Source organism: Cupressus sempervirens, chromosome 2, assembly GCF_028749045.1.
Source record: "Cupressus sempervirens isolate cs-2001-9-10 chromosome 2, ASM2874904v1, whole genome shotgun sequence".
In the NCBI taxonomy this organism is placed as follows: domain Eukaryota; kingdom Viridiplantae; phylum Streptophyta; class Pinopsida; order Cupressales; family Cupressaceae; genus Cupressus; species Cupressus sempervirens.
Genome location: NC_143119.1, coordinates 722,281,481 through 722,300,381, shown reverse-complemented (window position 1 = coordinate 722,300,381; position 18,901 = coordinate 722,281,481). Strand labels below are relative to the sequence as shown.

Genomic DNA, 18,901 nt, shown 5'->3' with positions numbered 1-18,901 from the left:
TTATTATAAATTATAATCATTTTAGAATACAGTAAGTTGTTGGCTTGGCACAATTCCCTAGGCACATAACTAATTAACTTAAAAGGGGAAGTTTGAACCATGGATATGACCCCCTCATGAAATTATAATACCTACGAGAGGGATTACATTAAATTAAACATTATTTTATGATTAAAAGGGTGAGTAAAAATCTTAATTTGAAATTGTATTTGGAGGGGAAAATGGAAATGAAGATAAAGAAGTTGGAGAGCCAGTTTTCACACTAGTTATATGTTGGAGATCTCTGAAGGGTTTTTCATCTGATTTGTTTCTAAGAACAAAGACTGTCAGAGATTTGGAAGCTTGCAGGTTTGGACTACCACCCAATGGGTTCTACAGGTAAAACAAATCATACTCTGGCCATTTGAGAATGAATTTCAGATCAGAAATTTTTAGGAAAAGCCTTCAATCTTAAATTTGCAGATCTATAGTTGTGAGGGCAGAAGTCAACAAGACTAGGGCACAGCACCACCAATGCCTCATCCCTCAATTTACACTCAGTTGAACATATTGGAAAAAACCAGGATTTTTAACCAAACTTCAGCAGATCTGGGAAAAAAAATCAGTGGTTTATAAAAAACAACAGATACACATCAGAAGATTCAGCGTTCCAAGCACTTGGTGCTAGCCATTTTCAGCCCGTGACTGCATATTCTATGCCATACTAATCAGCTAATCCCTTAAAGTTCAATTGGAAATTGATTTTCTGGTCTGGGTAAGAGAACGGCTCTGGTATAATTTCAGATTTAGCATAGCTCACTGGTGTGCTTCATCAGTCCACATTATCTAGGTATGGTGATGTGTGATTTTCGTAAAAATTATATAAAAACAGATTTGTCAGAGCTTGGCTATTATTAGCAATTAGATTTAGCTTCATTTTAACATGTGTACTTATGTATTGCAATCAATTTTGGCAAAAAAAAAAGGTCAGAAAAACATAAAACCCAAAAAAAATCAGATTATATACATAGGTCAAAGTCATAATTGGCATAGAAAACTAGAAATGGAAAACATCATCCAGGACTAGAATATTACACATATCTAAACTCAAGATGAAATTTTTGAGAATCGGACAGCTTCAATATTGACAAACTCTTTTCCTGGCCATTTAAGTATTAAAACTACTACAGAAAAATTAACATAATTAGTTTCTAATACAAGAACACACATTACTGTAAATAAATTAAGAACAGTCAGTGAAAAGTGAAGCTTCAAACACTGCAGTCCAATGCCTGTGTAATCAATTTTCAATTTGTACATAAGGAATTTGATTTTATATCCTAACATTTCATCCTGAACAAGTTGCATATTGAAGGAAAAAAAGAACAGATTTGTTCAAGTACAGTTTCACATAAGAGGGTGATAAGATGACCACATTGTATTTTATAAGATTATTTCATCTAATTTAGATAAAACTAAATCATACTAGTTATTTCATGACCCCTCCATCTTCGGTTAAAATATTCCAAACAAGTATGAAATAAGAACGCATTTGTGTTATACACAGTTCTTGCATAAGTTAGTTCAACACAATTCTACTAAATAGAACAGTAAGATAATTGCAGGATACTTCATAAGATGATGACACAATCATAAAAATACTTCAAAAAGTGTTTACGAGACCAATCATTTTATGAAATACCCACGTTCAATAATTCAAGATTCTTTGTAATGAGAATGAGTTACCGCTATAATCTCAGTCCCTTCCATAAGACATACCTGAATTTTAGTTGCAGCTACTGTTTTCTTTTTCATATAAAATACTTTGTTAGCAAAAGATGCACGAATGCCAGCCTGGACAATAATGGCAACAGACCGAAGCAGCATGTAATCCTTCTCAAGCAACCACCTACGAGTATGTTTCTGAATAATTGTACTTGCAGTTTCTCTCCGTCTACGATCAAGAAGTTTGCAAGCAAGAAACCCTATCAATTATGTTTAGCCATCAATGTGTAAGCTTACAATCAATAACAAGTGATTAATGCTATAAATACAGTACAGAATAGATTTTAAAAATTGACTTGTCAATGATTATAAATCTCATCTTGATAATTTAGGCAGCGATTGGAATTCAGATCTACAACCATTAAATAATTTATTTTTAAACAATGATAATTATTATTACTTTTGCTTGCTTTTCATGTTCATGTTTATCTTAAAGATATATTGTACTTCCACGATAAGCACTTATTAAGATATTAGATAAGCTTCTATTATTAGTTAATGGTTATCTATTTGTAATCTAATGCAAATATTAGAATGTTTCTAATATTAGTTAGTCTGTAGTTTTTTGTTAGCGTTCTTTGAGCTAGAATAGAATGTTTCTATTCTTTAAAAATCATTTCCTAAGGAAACATCGTTTGATTCTTTTGTATATATTGACCACTCCGGCTCTGTTAATAACAAACATTTTACAAATTACTTTGCAATATGGTATCAGAGCCACTTCCTTAAAAAAAACGAAAATCATAATTTCTAATCTGAAATTATCAGACCCTATTTTTGAAATTATTTTTCTGAAATATTTGCTTTAAACTAGGGTTTTTCTGAGAATATTGACCATCAATATTCATGGTTTTTTTCTAGGCCGTTTTTTAAAAAATAATTGTTTTTTGTGCATTTTCATCTACTTTTTCTGCACATCTAGGCTGGTAGCGACGCCAAGGGTTCTTAAAACCCTCAGTAACAGATTCACACCCAAAAACTATATTTTTTGCTATGAATTCACCATTGATTTCAAGTTTTTTTCAGCCTAAGACATTTTTGTTCAAAACCTTACTTAAAAAATTTTCTAATCAAAGATTTGTTATTGGTTTGTCGAGAGCTCAACTGGGTTGTCAGATTTTTTCTATGCCTCAATTTTCAAGCCAATGGATCTAGAAACCAACAACATAGTTTTCTTGAGTTTTTTGAGTTCTCTTCTAGGCACCCCTTCAATTTTTCTAAGTCTTCCATTTTTTGCCACGAAGTATGTGCCTTCATAGATTTTCACGCTTTTTCACTGGAAAACTTCCTATCTTTGACTAACATTTTGCTCGATAGCAATCCAAAATTTAATGGTTGGAATTATGGCACTTGTAAGTAGCAAAAAATAGCAATTTTTGAATATCCAAATATTGACCAAATTGTTTTCGGTGTTACACAGTGTTTGACTGCCCCTGGCACTAATAAGGATACATGGGAGCTGAATAATCAGAAGGCGGTGATGCTTCTCAAAATATCCATAGCTAATGATTAGCTCTCTCAGATTCCATCCGGCAAGACAGCTGTCGAGATATCAGCACATCCCAAAAATCTTCATGAGACTTCTAACAAAAGCAGAGCTTTCTTTTTTAAGAACACTATGTTTTCTATTGTCATGGATGAGCAAACATCACTCCAGGCTCACCTGAATAGGATTCAGGAAATCCATAATTAGTTGCTTGCCAATGGTTGCAACATGGAGGAAAAGGATATTGTGGTCATCACTCTTAGGAGTTTACCCGAGTCCTATGAGAATTTAATCGAGACTCTCAATATCACTTCTTCTGGTGTTGATCTAAAATTCACAGATCTCTGCATATTCCTGCTTCAGCAAGATCAGTGGAAACAACATTTTAGTAGTTGTTCCAACTCCACCTCCACAAAGCAAGTCTTTGCTACTAAATCCTTTTAGAAGGATAAAGGCAAGTGTTGGCAAAAGTCCTCTACTCCAGCTTCTGAAGGTTCCTAGAAGAACATTCAATGCAACTATTGCCACAAGTTTGGTCACATGAAGGTTGAATGTCGGAAATAGTTTGCTGCCCAATCTAAGCAATTGGGTTCATAGCCCAAAGTGAACAATAGGAGCATACTAAGCAGACGCAACTTGCCTTTTACAACTTCATGGCTAAAAGACCTGTAGATCATGTGAGGTTTTCTCTCCAAATATGTCATTTTTCTAAGCTTTTTTGAAGCTTTTATTCAACCAAGGTCGTTTTTGTTCAAAACCCTAATTTTTCAGTACTAGATCTGAAATATTTTTAAATATTCTTTGTGGGTTTTCCGACACTTCATCAGGGTTGTCCGATTTTTCTAGATGCCTCGATTTTTGAGCTAGTAGCTCCAGAATCCAATAGCATATTCCTTCTGGGTTTTTCAACCTCTCTTTTAAATACCTCTTCATTTTATCTAGGTCTTCTGGTTTTTACCCTTGAAGTATGTGCCTTCACAAATTTTTATGTTTTTCATTGGAAAGCGTGCAATTGTATCTCTAGCTATTATTTTGCTCGAGGGAAATCAGAAGTTCAACGGTCGCAATTATGGCACGTGGAAACAACGGATGCTAACCATCTTCGAATGTCGCAACAGCGATAAGATGGTTCTGGGTACTGCAACTCAACCTACTGAAGCTGGTCTTGGTCTAAGCAATCTAGTTCGTAGCCCACAGCGAACAGTGCAGAGCACGCTGAGCAGACAGAATCTGCCTTTTGTGAAACAATTTTGTGCTCTAGATAGATTAACCATTAAGGGGGGGTATTGCAATAATAGATATATTGTCTCCGTTTAGTATCTAATGGTTATCTATTGTAATCTCCTATAAATATTAGAACATTTCTAATGTTAAGTTTTATGTTTCTAGAATAGAATGTTCCTATTCTTTACCATTGTTTCTTGAGGAAACATCGTTTAGTCTCTTGTATAAATTGATCTCTTGATCACTGTTAATATCAAGCAAATATTTTCCAATTACTTCGTAATATAAAGTGCTACGAAAAAATAATCTAGATATCAAGCCATTCATGTCACCATCCAAAGTCAACCAGTTGTTGGAGCAAAGCAATTTTATGATGCTATTTTGGAGTTTTTCTTGCCCTTTCAAAAGGACAAGGGTTGGGTTTAATTTTAAAACATTATTTTCTCTTTAAAGTTTTCAAAAGAATTGTTATAAATATGGGTTTTAAACATATTCTACAGTAGGAAACCAGCTACTGTCGTATAATGTTAATTGTCATTCAAAGGTTGAAACAAAGCCACCATGTTTGTGCATTGAAAACAATGGAGAATGTAAAGCTTATCCTACAGATATAGTTCAGGTGTTGTTATACATTTACTATCAAATATATGTTTCTAATCCCAAATTCAGGAACCACATGATGTTCTTTGATTTAATCATTTCCTAGTGATGTAGAATACTGGCCCTTTAGCCAGTAGTAAACATCTGTTTGTCTAATCAAACTAAATCTTTTTCAACAAACAAATAGTACTCTTTGATTTAACCAAAAGGAGGTTGTGCTTGTTCAAGTTTGATGTTTTATCCTTCTTAATCTGTAATCTTGCCACAAACCCCAAAATGTTGGCATTCAGTGTTGCATGTATGGATAAAACACTCAATTAGATATTTACATTCGATGCAGAACCCCAGAATCAAAATATTGTGCAGTGTGCATACCTAAAAATTCCATAAGTTTCTGCTTTAATAAAGTATTTTAAAGCATTCTCTTGTAATTTCAAGAATAGCATTGTTCTATTTTGTGTTATCTTGGAGAAATACAGTTTATAATGGTAACACACCAGTCTTATAGAGAGCAAGGAATTACGTTGTGATTGAATACTAGATATGTTAATCTTGCAGTTTTTACAGCACGTTCGCCTATGTAAAGGTATTCAACTGTATATGTGAGTTCTTTGTAATAAGAATTGAATCATATGAAAGATAACAAAATTACATATAGAAAGCCATTAAATAGCATATCAAAACCTAGATTAAAGGCTAACTCCAAAATTATGAAACAGTACACCACTATGGTAGCAATGATTTAAATCAAACATACCAAGAAACTAATTATATCATTTGTCCAATATATCCTTTATATCTACATACCGCGGCAATAAGTTTGAATGGTAATGACAGCACCACATGTTCTAAAGAATTCTTTACGTGCAATTAAGGCACGAACAAAACGTTGAATGACTTTTGCTGCATTATTTAGAGCATGTGCTCTTTGAACATCTAAATCCACAATCTGCCCAGCCCTAAGGAAAACCTTTGTTTTACCCAACTGCAAATATAACAAAATGTTTGTCAGAGAACCACTGGCTAACCATTACACAAAAGCAAAACAAAACTGCAAATACAACTGTGTCATGTGTATTGATATAAATGTCCACCTATGTTCTCATTTGGTTTTGCAGTGGCTAATTCAGGCATATGTAAAAAGACACATGCTCCCTACCAACATTTTCTAATAAAACATAAGGTGGTGCTGTCACCTACTGATAAAAACAAAGTTTTCAAAAATCATAGTTAAGAAGTAAACGATTACTTGGAAATTGTGAAGATTTAACTTTTGCAGCAACTTTTGAGTGGTAACTTTCTCATCATAGCTACAGGTCCAAAGAAAATACAAGTGTCAAAGCAAGTATCAAACGACATCAAAAATACTTAGATGTTGAGTAACAGAAACATACTGGATAGCCAATAATTAGCACTTAACCTATGCAGGTCCTCATTTTACTTCATTGCTACTATTGATAGATCTTCAAAGTCACCCAGTTTAGGCAATCCACATAAATACCAAACCCCATTCAGAATTTACACTCCACTAGTCATGTATAACCACCTAGAAACCTGAGCAAGAAACCTTTAATAAAATACATACTTTCTATTAATAAACTCTGGTGCAAGAAGTCCAAAACGATCTAGAAACTCGTCATATGTACATCGTGTTGGATAACCTGCACAGCTTATCCGTACTGCTTCGAGCACACCCTGAAATGGAAAGATACATATCATGTCATCTTAGCATTCAATCTGAAACCAATACATTTCTATTCACAAGTTCACCAAAAAAAATTATTCTTGTAAAATGTAGAATAAATGAATCATATCCTAAATGCCTTACAATGAAGAATTTAAATCCAAAAACTAAGCCACAATAAGAGCAGACACCTAAGGCACATCATTTACAACTAAAAGTAATAATAAATGTACAGGAACAACTGCAAAATTATTCAATTTTATAATTACACTAACCCCACAGCGAAGTTGATGCAGAACACTTTGACTTTCAAAATTCCCTGGCTTGTTATTTGCATTAGGCTTCACGCAACGTATAAAATGTGGTTCAGTGCAGTTAAGTGTCTCCAACAGAGCTTGCAGTTGTTGCTGATAAAATTCAACCAATAACAGTAGTTAAGTAGATAAAAGGGGGAGACAAAACTCAATCATGGAGAATATAATACAAGAACTAGATATGTGGTAAAAAATTATTCCCCATTTCAACATAGCTACAAACTTAGAGTTTATAAAAATACTTCAAAAATGTCCACATAGCAAAACTCAACTAAATATAGAAGAAAAAATCAACAAGGAATAAGAATTTATTTTTCTCTAAAATGCAGTCAAATTTCACAAGGAATTCTAAAACAAGACTTGAAAAAGTTTCTCTAAACAAAAATACAACCACAAAAAAGTGCATGGGGCAAAAGTGAGCTAAGCACCAAAATATAATAGATAAGATAAGATAAGATAAATTTATTAATGTCCAACTAGAGACCACCAAAAGGATCTAAATTACTAAAAGCGTACAACAAGGAGACAGTGCACAACAGGAACACCAAACAATGTTTGGGAAAGAGGAAGCAAAGAACAAGAAAGTAGATAGAAGAGAAAGAAGACCAAAGAGGCAAGGACTAGGGGTCCTTCCTCTGTGGAAAGAAGTCCCACACTGAAGGGTACAAACTAGGGAAGCCACGGGCTCTAGTCTATCTCTGAATACCATTGGAGGAGTGGTGTTGCAAAGAGAACTTGCCAAGGGCCCTAGTTTATCTCTAAATACCGTTGGAGGAGTGACGTTACCGAGTGAGCCTTCTACAACAACTGAAAGACCTGGAGTGACATGTGGTAGGAGTGTTGAGCGACTGCTTCATACCTTGAGCTGGAGGCAAGGGTGAGAAGAATGTCATGATACATTGGGCAGAAGCCTAGTGTTATGGAAAAAGGAGTTGCAAAGTGTGGTCGTGGAGCTATGACGCCTAACAGAGATAAAGCGGGAGGCACCTCTAATCCGTGTAACTGAAAAAAGTGGAGAGGGAACAACACTCTCTAAACAAACGGTGGAGCCTCCCTCTAATCTCATACTTGATGGGGCACCGAAAAATGAAGTGGATCTTCATTTTGGCATCAACCAAAGAATATAACTGCCAAATCCGATCATCTATATCAATGTGAAGATCAGTCTAGATCCGAACCCTGTGGGAACTAACATGGAAGGAACCTACGGATACGCAGGGCATGGCTCCAACGCCAAAAGAAATAGCCAAGGCATGTGATAATTCCATCCTGGATATCATCTACACAAAAGGTCATCCTTGGACGAAGCCCCCCAAGCTCCAGGTCGTGAGAATGTAATGTCTGTAAATGTCCAATTTGACATGCCCGTTCAACTCCTGTCGCGAGGGAAGGAGGTGAACAAGAGCATCCAACGGAAATTGAAAGGGGCGAGGCGATTAGTCTCAATCCCTGTAGATCTCAACAACGCGGTGGCCCAAGCGCACCAGCAATGGTCCTTGGTGGTAGTATCTAAAGCAATGACAGCAACGAAAGAGCAGCACCGGTTGCGACCCTCAACAGAATCCGCAAAACCACGAAGGTAGTGAAGATACCATATCAAATCAAAGATGGCCCCAAGCCTAAAGGGATGAGGACCAAACTCAGCAAAGATTGTGTGGAGTGGATAGATGACATATGATGATATGCCGAAGAAAAAGCGTCTGAACCCACTCAATCGAGGGCCAATCTAAGTCAAGGAGGAGGGACCCCACACCACAGAACCATAAAGCACAGTAGCTCTGACTAAGGAGTCCAAGAGGGACAACATAGAAGAAGTGTCCTAAAAGTGGTGTCTAAAGCATTGCCTCCCCCACATGACAAGGGAGCCCAAACCTTTGTTGATCCTGGGCTGGATCACAAATCTCAAGCTGAAGCAGGGTCCAAATAACTTAACCCTGAGATAAGTATAAGATGAAGCAATCTCAGCCTCTTGCCCCTGAAAATATAAGTTTAGATGTGAGGTTGACAAACAATTGAAGACCATGGCCCAAGTCTTACCCAAGTTCACAACCAACTGGCCTAAGTCACAAAAAGAAGCAAGCCCATCGAGAAGCCTTTGAAAGCCCTTAGGAGACAAGACCAAAGGAACCACATCATCCGCAAAGAAAAGGATGGAGATCAAAACCTAATGCCAGTAACAGCCATCTCTGGGGAGCAAGAAGTCTCTAAGAAAAGCCTTGAGCTCATCAATATAGATGCCAAAAAGGGTGGGTGAGATAGGGCAGCCCTGCTTCACACCAATGGTGCTATGGATGGGATCGGAGAAACCCTTTGGAGTCTAAAACCTCCCCACAACAATCTTGTAGAGCCTCATTATAGTTGTTAGCAAAATCTCAAAAATCCTGATAACTCTAAGCCTTTGGAAAAGGGCCCTCCGAGGGATGGAATCAAAGGCGTTGCAAAAGCCTACAAAGCAATAGTAGACTTTCGTCGAGTGAAATTGAGCCTCCTTAATAATAGCTGGTAGCATGAAGATGTGGTCCATGGTTTCGAAATTTGTGTTAAACCCTACCTAACATCTAGCACAACAAAGTTTCATGCCGAGCTCGCTAGATAAGATAGTGTTCAGCACAGTGGCGTAAAGCTTGGCAAAGTTGTGGCCAATCATGATGATCTTATAATTGCTTGGGTTTGAAGTCACCCCTGCCTTATATATTGAATAGATCACATGCCTCGACCAAGTGTCAAGAAAAATTGTGCACACCACTCTGTTAAAGAGCATGGGGAGGAAGAAGCCCAAGGCAGAGTCCTTCAAGATTCAATAACGCTCTTTCCTTGGTGTTCCCAGCCACTCAGTAACCCTTCATCAAATAGAGGAGACTAATGATGTGGACTGAAAACAATACCTTTAAATAGACTAGAGGACTATAAACACGAGTAAGATGAGGAAAAAAGACAAATTAAAAAATACAAAGCATAGATATTTAATCACAATTTGAATCAGTGTAAAATAATCTATTAGTGAAAATATATAGATATGAAAAGAGAATCTTCAGGTATAAACATAATCTCATTAAAATAATTACTAAAACTTAGAAAATATACACAATCAAAATATTGATGTCTAATATAAACATAAAGCAGTAAAAAACGGTGGAATATACAAAAATCTGATCTATCGTGACTACATAATGATGCCATTTGATGATAATAGTAAAGAGGATTATTTTTATAATTATTAAAGAAAAAGTATAATGAAAGTTCTATATCTACTGATTGTTGATATGTGATATAGCTCTCCATTACAGTGCATAAGATAATAATAATGCTAAAAGACATGATATTAAAAAAAAAGATCATAATGATATATATAAGACAACACACAGGGATAATAAATAATAATGAATATAACAATATTGATCTTTGAAGGAGAATACAAAGCTATATGCATTCACGTATAATTGAAGCATATAGAATTAGATAATAACTATGCTATATTAATAAATTAGTTTTATCAATGAATGGATATGCAATGAGGATTAGATTGAATGCAATTATAAAATGACATAAAAGACAATATGCAATGCTACAATAATACTGTGTAATTATGTAAATATTGGTCTGCAAGGATAAAAATGCGATAAAAAACTTGGGCCAACTATCGGTGGAAGAAAAAAGAGACATGAAAGAATTGTTTAAATTCCACAATGATATAATTAAGTAAAAAGGAGGATATAAAAGAATTGTTTAACTAATCCCATATGATTTATTGTTGCTTTTTCAATCCAATGCTAGAGACCATGCAAAGTCTAGCCTGATTTGTTATAAAAACTTACCTTGAATCGTGTTGCAACAGAAGAAAATCTGTAGGAAGATTTTGAGTAATGTTGGGGCAAAGAAGGAAAAAGACTAGAGACAAAAGTGCACTTTGAAGACGACAACAAATGGTTGTGCTCCACAACAATGTAGTCTCTGTTTTTCTCTAGGAAAAGATCCGTCTGATATGTGACCTGAGCATACATAAATAGCAAATGTTCTTTACACAAACCCAAAAATCATGAAAACATAAAAGGAACCATGAAAAACACAATAAGGAATACTAAAACTAGCTCAGCATACCTCACCAGCATAATGAGAAATTGTAAAATCTGATTGTGCTAGCTTTGGCTTCTTAAAACGGTGATTATTCAGAAAGTTCTGAAATAGCTTAGTTGCAAATGTCTCACTGGTAGATTTTGGGAACATGCTGCACCATTGAATAAAAAAAGATCAAATGAAAAACTAGTTTCTACTTAAAAGAAAGGATAAAACCTAAACTATAGATGCTTGCTATGTCCAAGATATGAGAAAAGACACTGCAGAATGTATTTTATGAACAACACTATTAGTAATAAACAGGTCAGAAGAATACAGATACTAAAAACCTACAGGAAGGACTGTGAGTCGGTCCACATAATTTTAAATAATTATCAAGTTTCGAAACCAGATCCGTTCATTATATGCCCTTGAACATAATGTACCATGTCTTGTAAACACTCCAAGCTCTTGCCACTTAAATAAAAATTACAGTATCTAGATGCAAGTGAACATAATTTTATATAGAAAACGAACTCATGCTGCCAATATCAATTATGATATTCAACACAACTTTCAATAATACGCATACTCTTTCTGCCAATAACAATTATCATATTGAAAAAAAAAAATCAAAATAGTAGACATACTCTTGCTGCCAGCGACAATTATGGTAGTTTTTCAACAAGTCAATATAATTTCAAATAATAGACAAAGTAAACACATCTTGTAGCAACAAAAATTAAAGACGTTAGATGCCAAAATACATTATCTTAAAATGGTTTATCAGGAATGCGTCAAAGACCAATTAGACAATTTCAAGTGAAATAATATTTGAAACCAGAGTACAATCCACAGAACTTACCATGATTCATCTAAGAGTGCAATAATGCCAATAGGTTTCTGCAAATCAAATTTAGAGGAAAATGTAAGACGAATGCACAACCAAATAGATAAGGGAAGAAATGTATGCTCCAAAAACCAAAAAGAACATGAACAATTAGGTGGGAAAAAATGAACTCAATAACATGACTTTCAACAGATCAAATAGAGAGTTAAAACTGTTTGTCCGCTTAAAAGTATTGAAAGTGTATACCATTTGGGAGCAATCTTTTGGATAATCTGTGCAGATACATAATGATTAAAGAAATGTTCTGAGCATACCATGCATCCCTAATATTGTGGAAATATTTCATGGCCTCTTCATGTTATGAGACTAATTTGGGGACTGATGTGCTTAGGAGAAATATATGTTGCAAAAGCAAGTGGCAGCTACATTTCAATTTGTTATTGGCTAAAGCCGACGGAATTAGTTAGCATCCGAAAGGTTGTGTGACGGTTGAGTCACCCCTTCCAGATATATATATGCATATCGTCCGATTGAACTATGGATCATCATTTTTGTACTCGTGATTGTATACTCTACTTATATGAATAAAGTACTATATTGTTCTGTGTCATATACTAGTCCCTCAATGCAATAACTATCCATTTACCCTGTACGGTAAACATTTGGCATTGTTGCCTATCAAACCTGGTATCAAAGATGTGTTTTGAAGATTGATGCCGAATTTACCTAATAAGGAATGAAATAAAAGAAAAGAAAACGATGATGTACGCACAGCACATGAAGCATTAATTTGCACACAAGCAGAACGAAGGTACAGGTACCGAGGAGGTGTCACTGAAGGTGACCACGGTGCCATGAGAGCACTAACCGAAGAAGTGCATTCAGCTAATCATCCATGAGAGGACTTGATAGAAGAGACAAGGGAAGAGTTCCAAAGACTAAGGTTGATCGAAGAATCAAGGGACAAATTCTCGGAGTTGTATACGCCAAGGGTGAAGAATCCAGATGAAAGAGAAGGAACCGACATGGCTTGAGGTGTCAAAGGAGCATGAGCGTGGGTTGAACTCTTCATCCTTGACACATCAGACGAAAGGATACAATTTGATAATCGAACAACTCGGTTGTTATAACTCATCACACCGGCATAGTATAACGCAGTTGTACAGAATAATGTGGTTGTGCAGAACAATGTGGGTACGCAGAACAACACAAGTGCTCAGAACAACGCAAGTGCGCTACAAGCACAAAAGTCAACTAGAACAAAACATAAGCTAATGATGGCAGGGCCGAAGAGAATAAAATTTACTGGCGACGAAACGGTCAACCTAGTTCAACACTGTAAAATGTGTGAAACGATATGGACTACGAATGGCGTAATGCACAAAGATGACTAAATCCATCAGCTTCGAACTACCCTAAGAGATGTAGCAATCGATTGGTTTTCAAACATTGACCAAAAGAAGCTAGCCACACAGGTAGAACTCAAGAAAGAATCTACAACAGAATCCTGACTACTAAGGGAGGACAATGAGATCGTAGCAAAAATCTATTGTACAAAGCAAGGTTAGAATGAGATAGTCCGTGGATACGCAAGGAGACTGAAAGAGCTGGTGGGAAAGATGGAAATCCCACCAGCCGATGGGTTGAAGAAAGGATGGTTTGTTGAAGGGATACGACGAACACTATAGAAAAAGATGAAAATAGTACCCTAGGCATCATACATTGATGCATATAACCAGGCAATAGATTTAGAAAGAGAACACAAAACAAGGGAAAAGAAGAAGAGCATATCTTCTTACTTGGAATACTGATCCTCTGAAAGTAGTGATGAAGAATCGAATAAAAAGATTCGATCATTACAAAAAGATATGTTATGTATGATGAAAGAATTAAAAAATGGGAAGCAAAACACAAAAGGGGAACTATGGTGTACAGACTACGAGGAAGAAGGCCATACAAAGGGCATTTGCCCCAAGAACCAGTTTTGCATAATCTGCCAGATTGCTGCACATTCTACCATAGAATGTCCATTCAATATGAAAACAAAAGGTTACTAGCAAGTGCTACTGACGCAAGAAGTGTCCACCTCGGGAGTTGTAGGAACAAATATAAACAATGACACGACAACTTCAAGAGAGTATTGAAACAACAATCAACGCGGAAGAGAAGGCAGCATCAATAACAACAATAACGGGGGCCGCAATCAAATACAATATGATCAAACTGGATGGCCAATGATACAATGTCGCGCATGCAATCTATGGGGCCACTTCGCAAGAGATTGTACCATGAAGGGAACACTGCAACTATAGTGCAAATGGTGTGGTCCTGGAAACCACAAAGACTCGAAATGCCCCAAGCCCAGGGTGAACCTATTGACTATACAAAGATGCTATGAAGAAACATTAGCAGTTACTCGCACACAAGCGAAAAAGGCAACATACCTAGATCCTAAAGACAACAAGAAAAGGACGAAACAAGCAAAAGTAGAAATAGAAAAGGAGATGGTGGTCGAATGAACAAAAAAGAATGACATTGCGAGTACCTCAAGGAGGAACCAGGGAAAACATAACATTATATGGCAAGAAGCTCAGGTTCGTATGATATTAAACAACCTTGCAATGCCTCAATTACAAGCATCAATCTTAAACATGACACCATCCCCAAAGACGGCGGAAGGACCAAGGAAGAACACCAATGGTGGAAGCGAAGCTCCCACAACAAACCCAATGCTACTCGCACTGAACACAGGGAGACACCCTGCGGTAGTGGAGATGGGTATCCTCAAGACCATCCTCACGGACACTATTATGGACGGAGGGTCAGGCGTAAATGTTTTACCTAAGGAAATGTGGAAGAAGTTGGGACAACCAACTCTATGGCCATCTACATTCCAACTGCTTAGCGCCAACCAACACCTAATCAAACCCCTCAGGACTTTAATGGCACAGACTGTAACAATAGGGACACAACCCTTCATACTCAACTTTGTGGTCATGCCACTAAAAAGGAAAGGTTACGATGCCATCCTCGGATGGGGCTAGCTAGTACAAGCAAAAGTAAAACATGACTGGAAGAGGAACACCCTTTTGATGGAAAGAGGGAGTCGCAAGTTCATAATTGACCAACACACCCAAATGGTGTGAGATGTGGTATCCTTGTCGAACTCCGAAGGTGAAAAGGGAGACGACGAAGGAAAGAAGAGTATGGAACCTAATAAGGAAGGAATCATGAAACTAGAAGGAGGACACGATGATGACTTAGACTCATTGAATGGCTTATTCCATTAGTAAATGGAGGACTATTAGCTTTTTCCAAGGAAATAACAAGGATGGAAAAAATAAGTTTCCGACAGAATACAGAGAATTCAAGGAAGAGGAGGCACCAATAGATGAAACAACTACACATACATTTAGCGAAGAGAAACCTATTATATATTAAGAACCCTTGGTGAAGACTATAAACTTAGGAGACAAGACTAACCCAAAAAACATTTTTGTGGGAGATGAATAGAATCCTGTTTTAAGAGTAGCAACATTCAAAATATTCAAGGAGTACAAGGATGTTTTTGCGTAGACATACAAAGACTTGAAGGGGGTGCTACTAGAATTGTGTGTCCACTGCATCCCACTAATACAACGAACAGTACTCGTGCGGTGTTAGCCGACTGGATGGTTCCGGCGGTTTTTTCTATTTTGTACCCGACGGGTAGATAGTTTGTAGCGGATAGAATATTTGTGGCCGACGAGCTCCTTCGGGAAGGTTCGGCGGTAGTATTTATATCCCATCTGGGATCATTGTAAATCATCATTCATCTACTATTGCGAATATAATTCTGTTGTTCGTGTTCATTGTTTGTATGCGTTCATTTTCTTTACCTGTACGGTAAACATTTGGCGCCGTTGTCGGGGATCGAACTCAGGTCACCCGTGTGACAGGAGAGAATACTCACCACTATACTCAGATTGGCGTACTACCGAAATGGTACAGGAGTATTGGCGAGTACCTGTCAACAGAACAGTTTCCCACGGGGATGTCACCGAATGATAGGCGCAAGTTGATAATCAAGAGTCGTATGTTTCAATTGATCAATGGGTTGCAGCAGAGAGATCATTGGCAGCTGAGACTGAGGCTAGACAGAAGCTAGCTGCCGACTTGGTCGACCAGCAGGCAGCATGGGCCACAGAGCGGGTAGCACTACTGGCAAATTTGGCAGCAACGGTGCAGGAGAGAGACGTCGCTAAGCAAGGTATGGAGGCAGCGGTTCGAGATAAGGATGCGGCTGAGCATGAGATGCAGTTAGCTAGGACGCAGGCCATGGATGCGGCGCTTTTTTTAAAGGAGGCCGTCGAAGTTAATTCTCAGATTCAGACAAATCTCCGCATCAGGACAGAGCAGGTGTACGAGTTATGTTGCCAGCAGCACACTTCGGGGACGCCCCCTTCTCTCTAGTATTTCTTCTGTGGTCTGTAAGTTGTCTCCTAATTTTGTTAGTCGTCAGGAGACGACTGTTTTTTTGGGGGGCATGGTGTTAGCCGACTGGATGGTTCCAGCGGTGTTTTCTATTTTGTAGCCGACGGGTAGATAGCTTGTAGCGGATAGAATATTTGTGGCCAACGGGCTCCCTCGGGAAGGTTCGGCGATAGTATTTATATCCCGTCTGGGATCATTGTAAATCATCATTCATCTACTATTGCGAATATAATTTTGCTGTTCGTGTTCATTGTCTATATGCGTTCATTTTCTTTACCTATACGGTAAACCTACGGAAGCGACCATACTGGATGAATAAAAACTACGCTGCACGGGTCAAGGATGAAATTAACCAAATGCTTGATGCAAGCATTATCTTTCGAGTACAGACAAGTGAGTGGGTGTATCCAATCATAATCTCACTAAAAAAGGATACCACTCAAATAAGAATATGTGTGGATTTATGTTGTTTGAACACAATAACAACTAAGGATCCATTCCCAATACCATTCAATGATAGCATTTTGGAGGAAGTTGCCAGGCACGAAATATAAGCTGAAAATAACCTTTGTGGTGGAAGATGGAGTTTACGCCTACAAGCGGATGTTGTTCGATTTGTGCAACACCTCAAAAACATTTCAAAGGATCATCCTGCACATCTTTGACAAGATGTGAGTAGGGAACTTCAAGGCTTTCTTGGACGATTGGTAAGTTTTCAGCGCAGAGAACAAGCACCGCGCTGAGAACAAGCACCTAACCGAACTCAAGGAGTGTATGGAGAGATGCAAACGCGCACGACTAGCATTAAATCTTAAGAAATGCAAATTCATGGTGCCCAAAGGAAAACTGTTAAGACACATCGTATGCAAGGCATGCTTGAAGACAGACCCGAATAAGGTCTGAGTGATACTAGAAATGCCACCTTTGACAAACGTAATCGAAGTGAAATCATTCCTGGGACACATCGGGTACTACAAGAAGTTCATTAAAAAATTTACCAAAGTGTCTTACCCATTCGACAAACTTACTTGCAAGGGGGAACCCTACAAGTGAGAAGCAAAACCAAATGAAACCTTTCAGGAGTTGAAAACAAGACGGGTCGCAGCACCTTTTTTGGCTTACCCAAACTGGGACAAGAGTTCCACGTACATGTTGATGCATCAAATTTTGCAATTATAGCAACACTCGCACAAAGAGGTGATCATGGACTAGACCACCCAATGTACTTTGAAAGTAGATTCTTGTCGAAACCTCAAATGAACTACAGCACAGCGAAGAGGGAAGCTCTCAAAATGGTGTATATTGTGAAGAAGTTCAAGCAGTACTTACTAGCGACCTCGTTCATGTTCTACGTAGACCATTAAGCTTTGCTATACTTGGTGAATAAACCAATCATTCAGGAACAGCTAAGTAGATGGTTACTTCTCTTATAGGAACTCACATTTAAGATTGTAGTAAGTCCTAGAAAAAGCCACGAGAGCACAAATCTCCTCTCTAGAATCAAGTCAAGGGAACCACCTCAGGGAGTCAATGATGACTTTATGGACGCACAATTGTTCCAGATCACCATACTTCCATCTTAGTACGCAAGTATCGGAAAGTATCTTTCAACAGGTCAGTTCCCTAGGGAAATGCAACCAAACAAGCAAAGGAAACTCGTACTGAGGAGTCAAACATTTCAGTTGATCAACGGGCTACTATACAAGATGGGACCTGACCAAATCCTGCGGCGATGTGTTCTCGAGGAGGAAATACCGAGAGTATTAAAAGAGGCACATGAAGGTCCCGTAGGCTAACATATGGGACCAGACAAAACTGCATGAAAGATACTTCTCGCAAGATTATGGCAACCTACCGTGCACAACGACGCCAAAGAGTGAGTCGTTGGATGTGAAACATGCCAGAGAGTCGGAAAGCCACTAAAAAGAGAATTTATGCCAATAAACCCCTCACATGCGCAAGAACTATTCAAACAATGAGAACTAGATTTTGTCGGACCCCTGAAGGTGAGCAAAGCTCATAGATGTCGATACATCGTCGTAGCAACGAAGTATCTCACAAAATGGGTAGGGGCACAGGCCTTACCAGATAACTCTGCACTAAGTAAGGCCAGATTCATCTATGAACAAATAATTACAAGGTATGGCATCCCAATCCAGCTGACAAGTGACCGCGAAGGACAATTTATCAACCATGTCATCAGACTACTTACAACAGAATTTAAAAACTACCATTCCCTTTCGAGCCCATACTACTCAAGAGAGAATGGGCAAGCAAAGTCAACAAACAAAATCTTAGTTTCAGTTATTTATAAATCTTGCAGTGTTGAAGGCGAAGATTGGGAAGAAAAGTTGTCATCGGCATTATGGGCATACCATACTTCCTACAAGGTCACCATGGGACACACCCCATTCCAGTTAATGTATGGTCAGGAGGTCATGGTACCAACAGAG

The 18,901-nt window shown here is 37.7% G+C and overlaps 1 protein-coding gene across 1 annotated transcript in view; it reads right to left on the bottom strand.

Annotated features, from left to right (window-relative positions):
* Positions 1–18,901, bottom strand: part of LOC149575415 (myosin-15-like) — a 226,018-nt gene that overhangs the window by 121,624 nt on the left and 85,493 nt on the right. Inside the window, exons 14-21 of the mRNA XM_089815148.1 lie at positions 11,991–12,028; positions 11,171–11,297; positions 10,888–11,061; positions 7,034–7,165; positions 6,660–6,769; positions 6,324–6,384; positions 5,882–6,059; positions 1,759–1,964 (exon numbers count right to left, since the gene is read on the bottom strand). Coding sequence (XP_089671274.1) covers positions 1,759–1,964; positions 5,882–6,059; positions 6,324–6,384; positions 6,660–6,769; positions 7,034–7,165; positions 10,888–11,061; positions 11,171–11,297; positions 11,991–12,028 — 1,026 coding nt within the window. The remainder of the gene's footprint in view (positions 1–1,758; positions 1,965–5,881; positions 6,060–6,323; positions 6,385–6,659; positions 6,770–7,033; positions 7,166–10,887; positions 11,062–11,170; positions 11,298–11,990; positions 12,029–18,901) is intronic.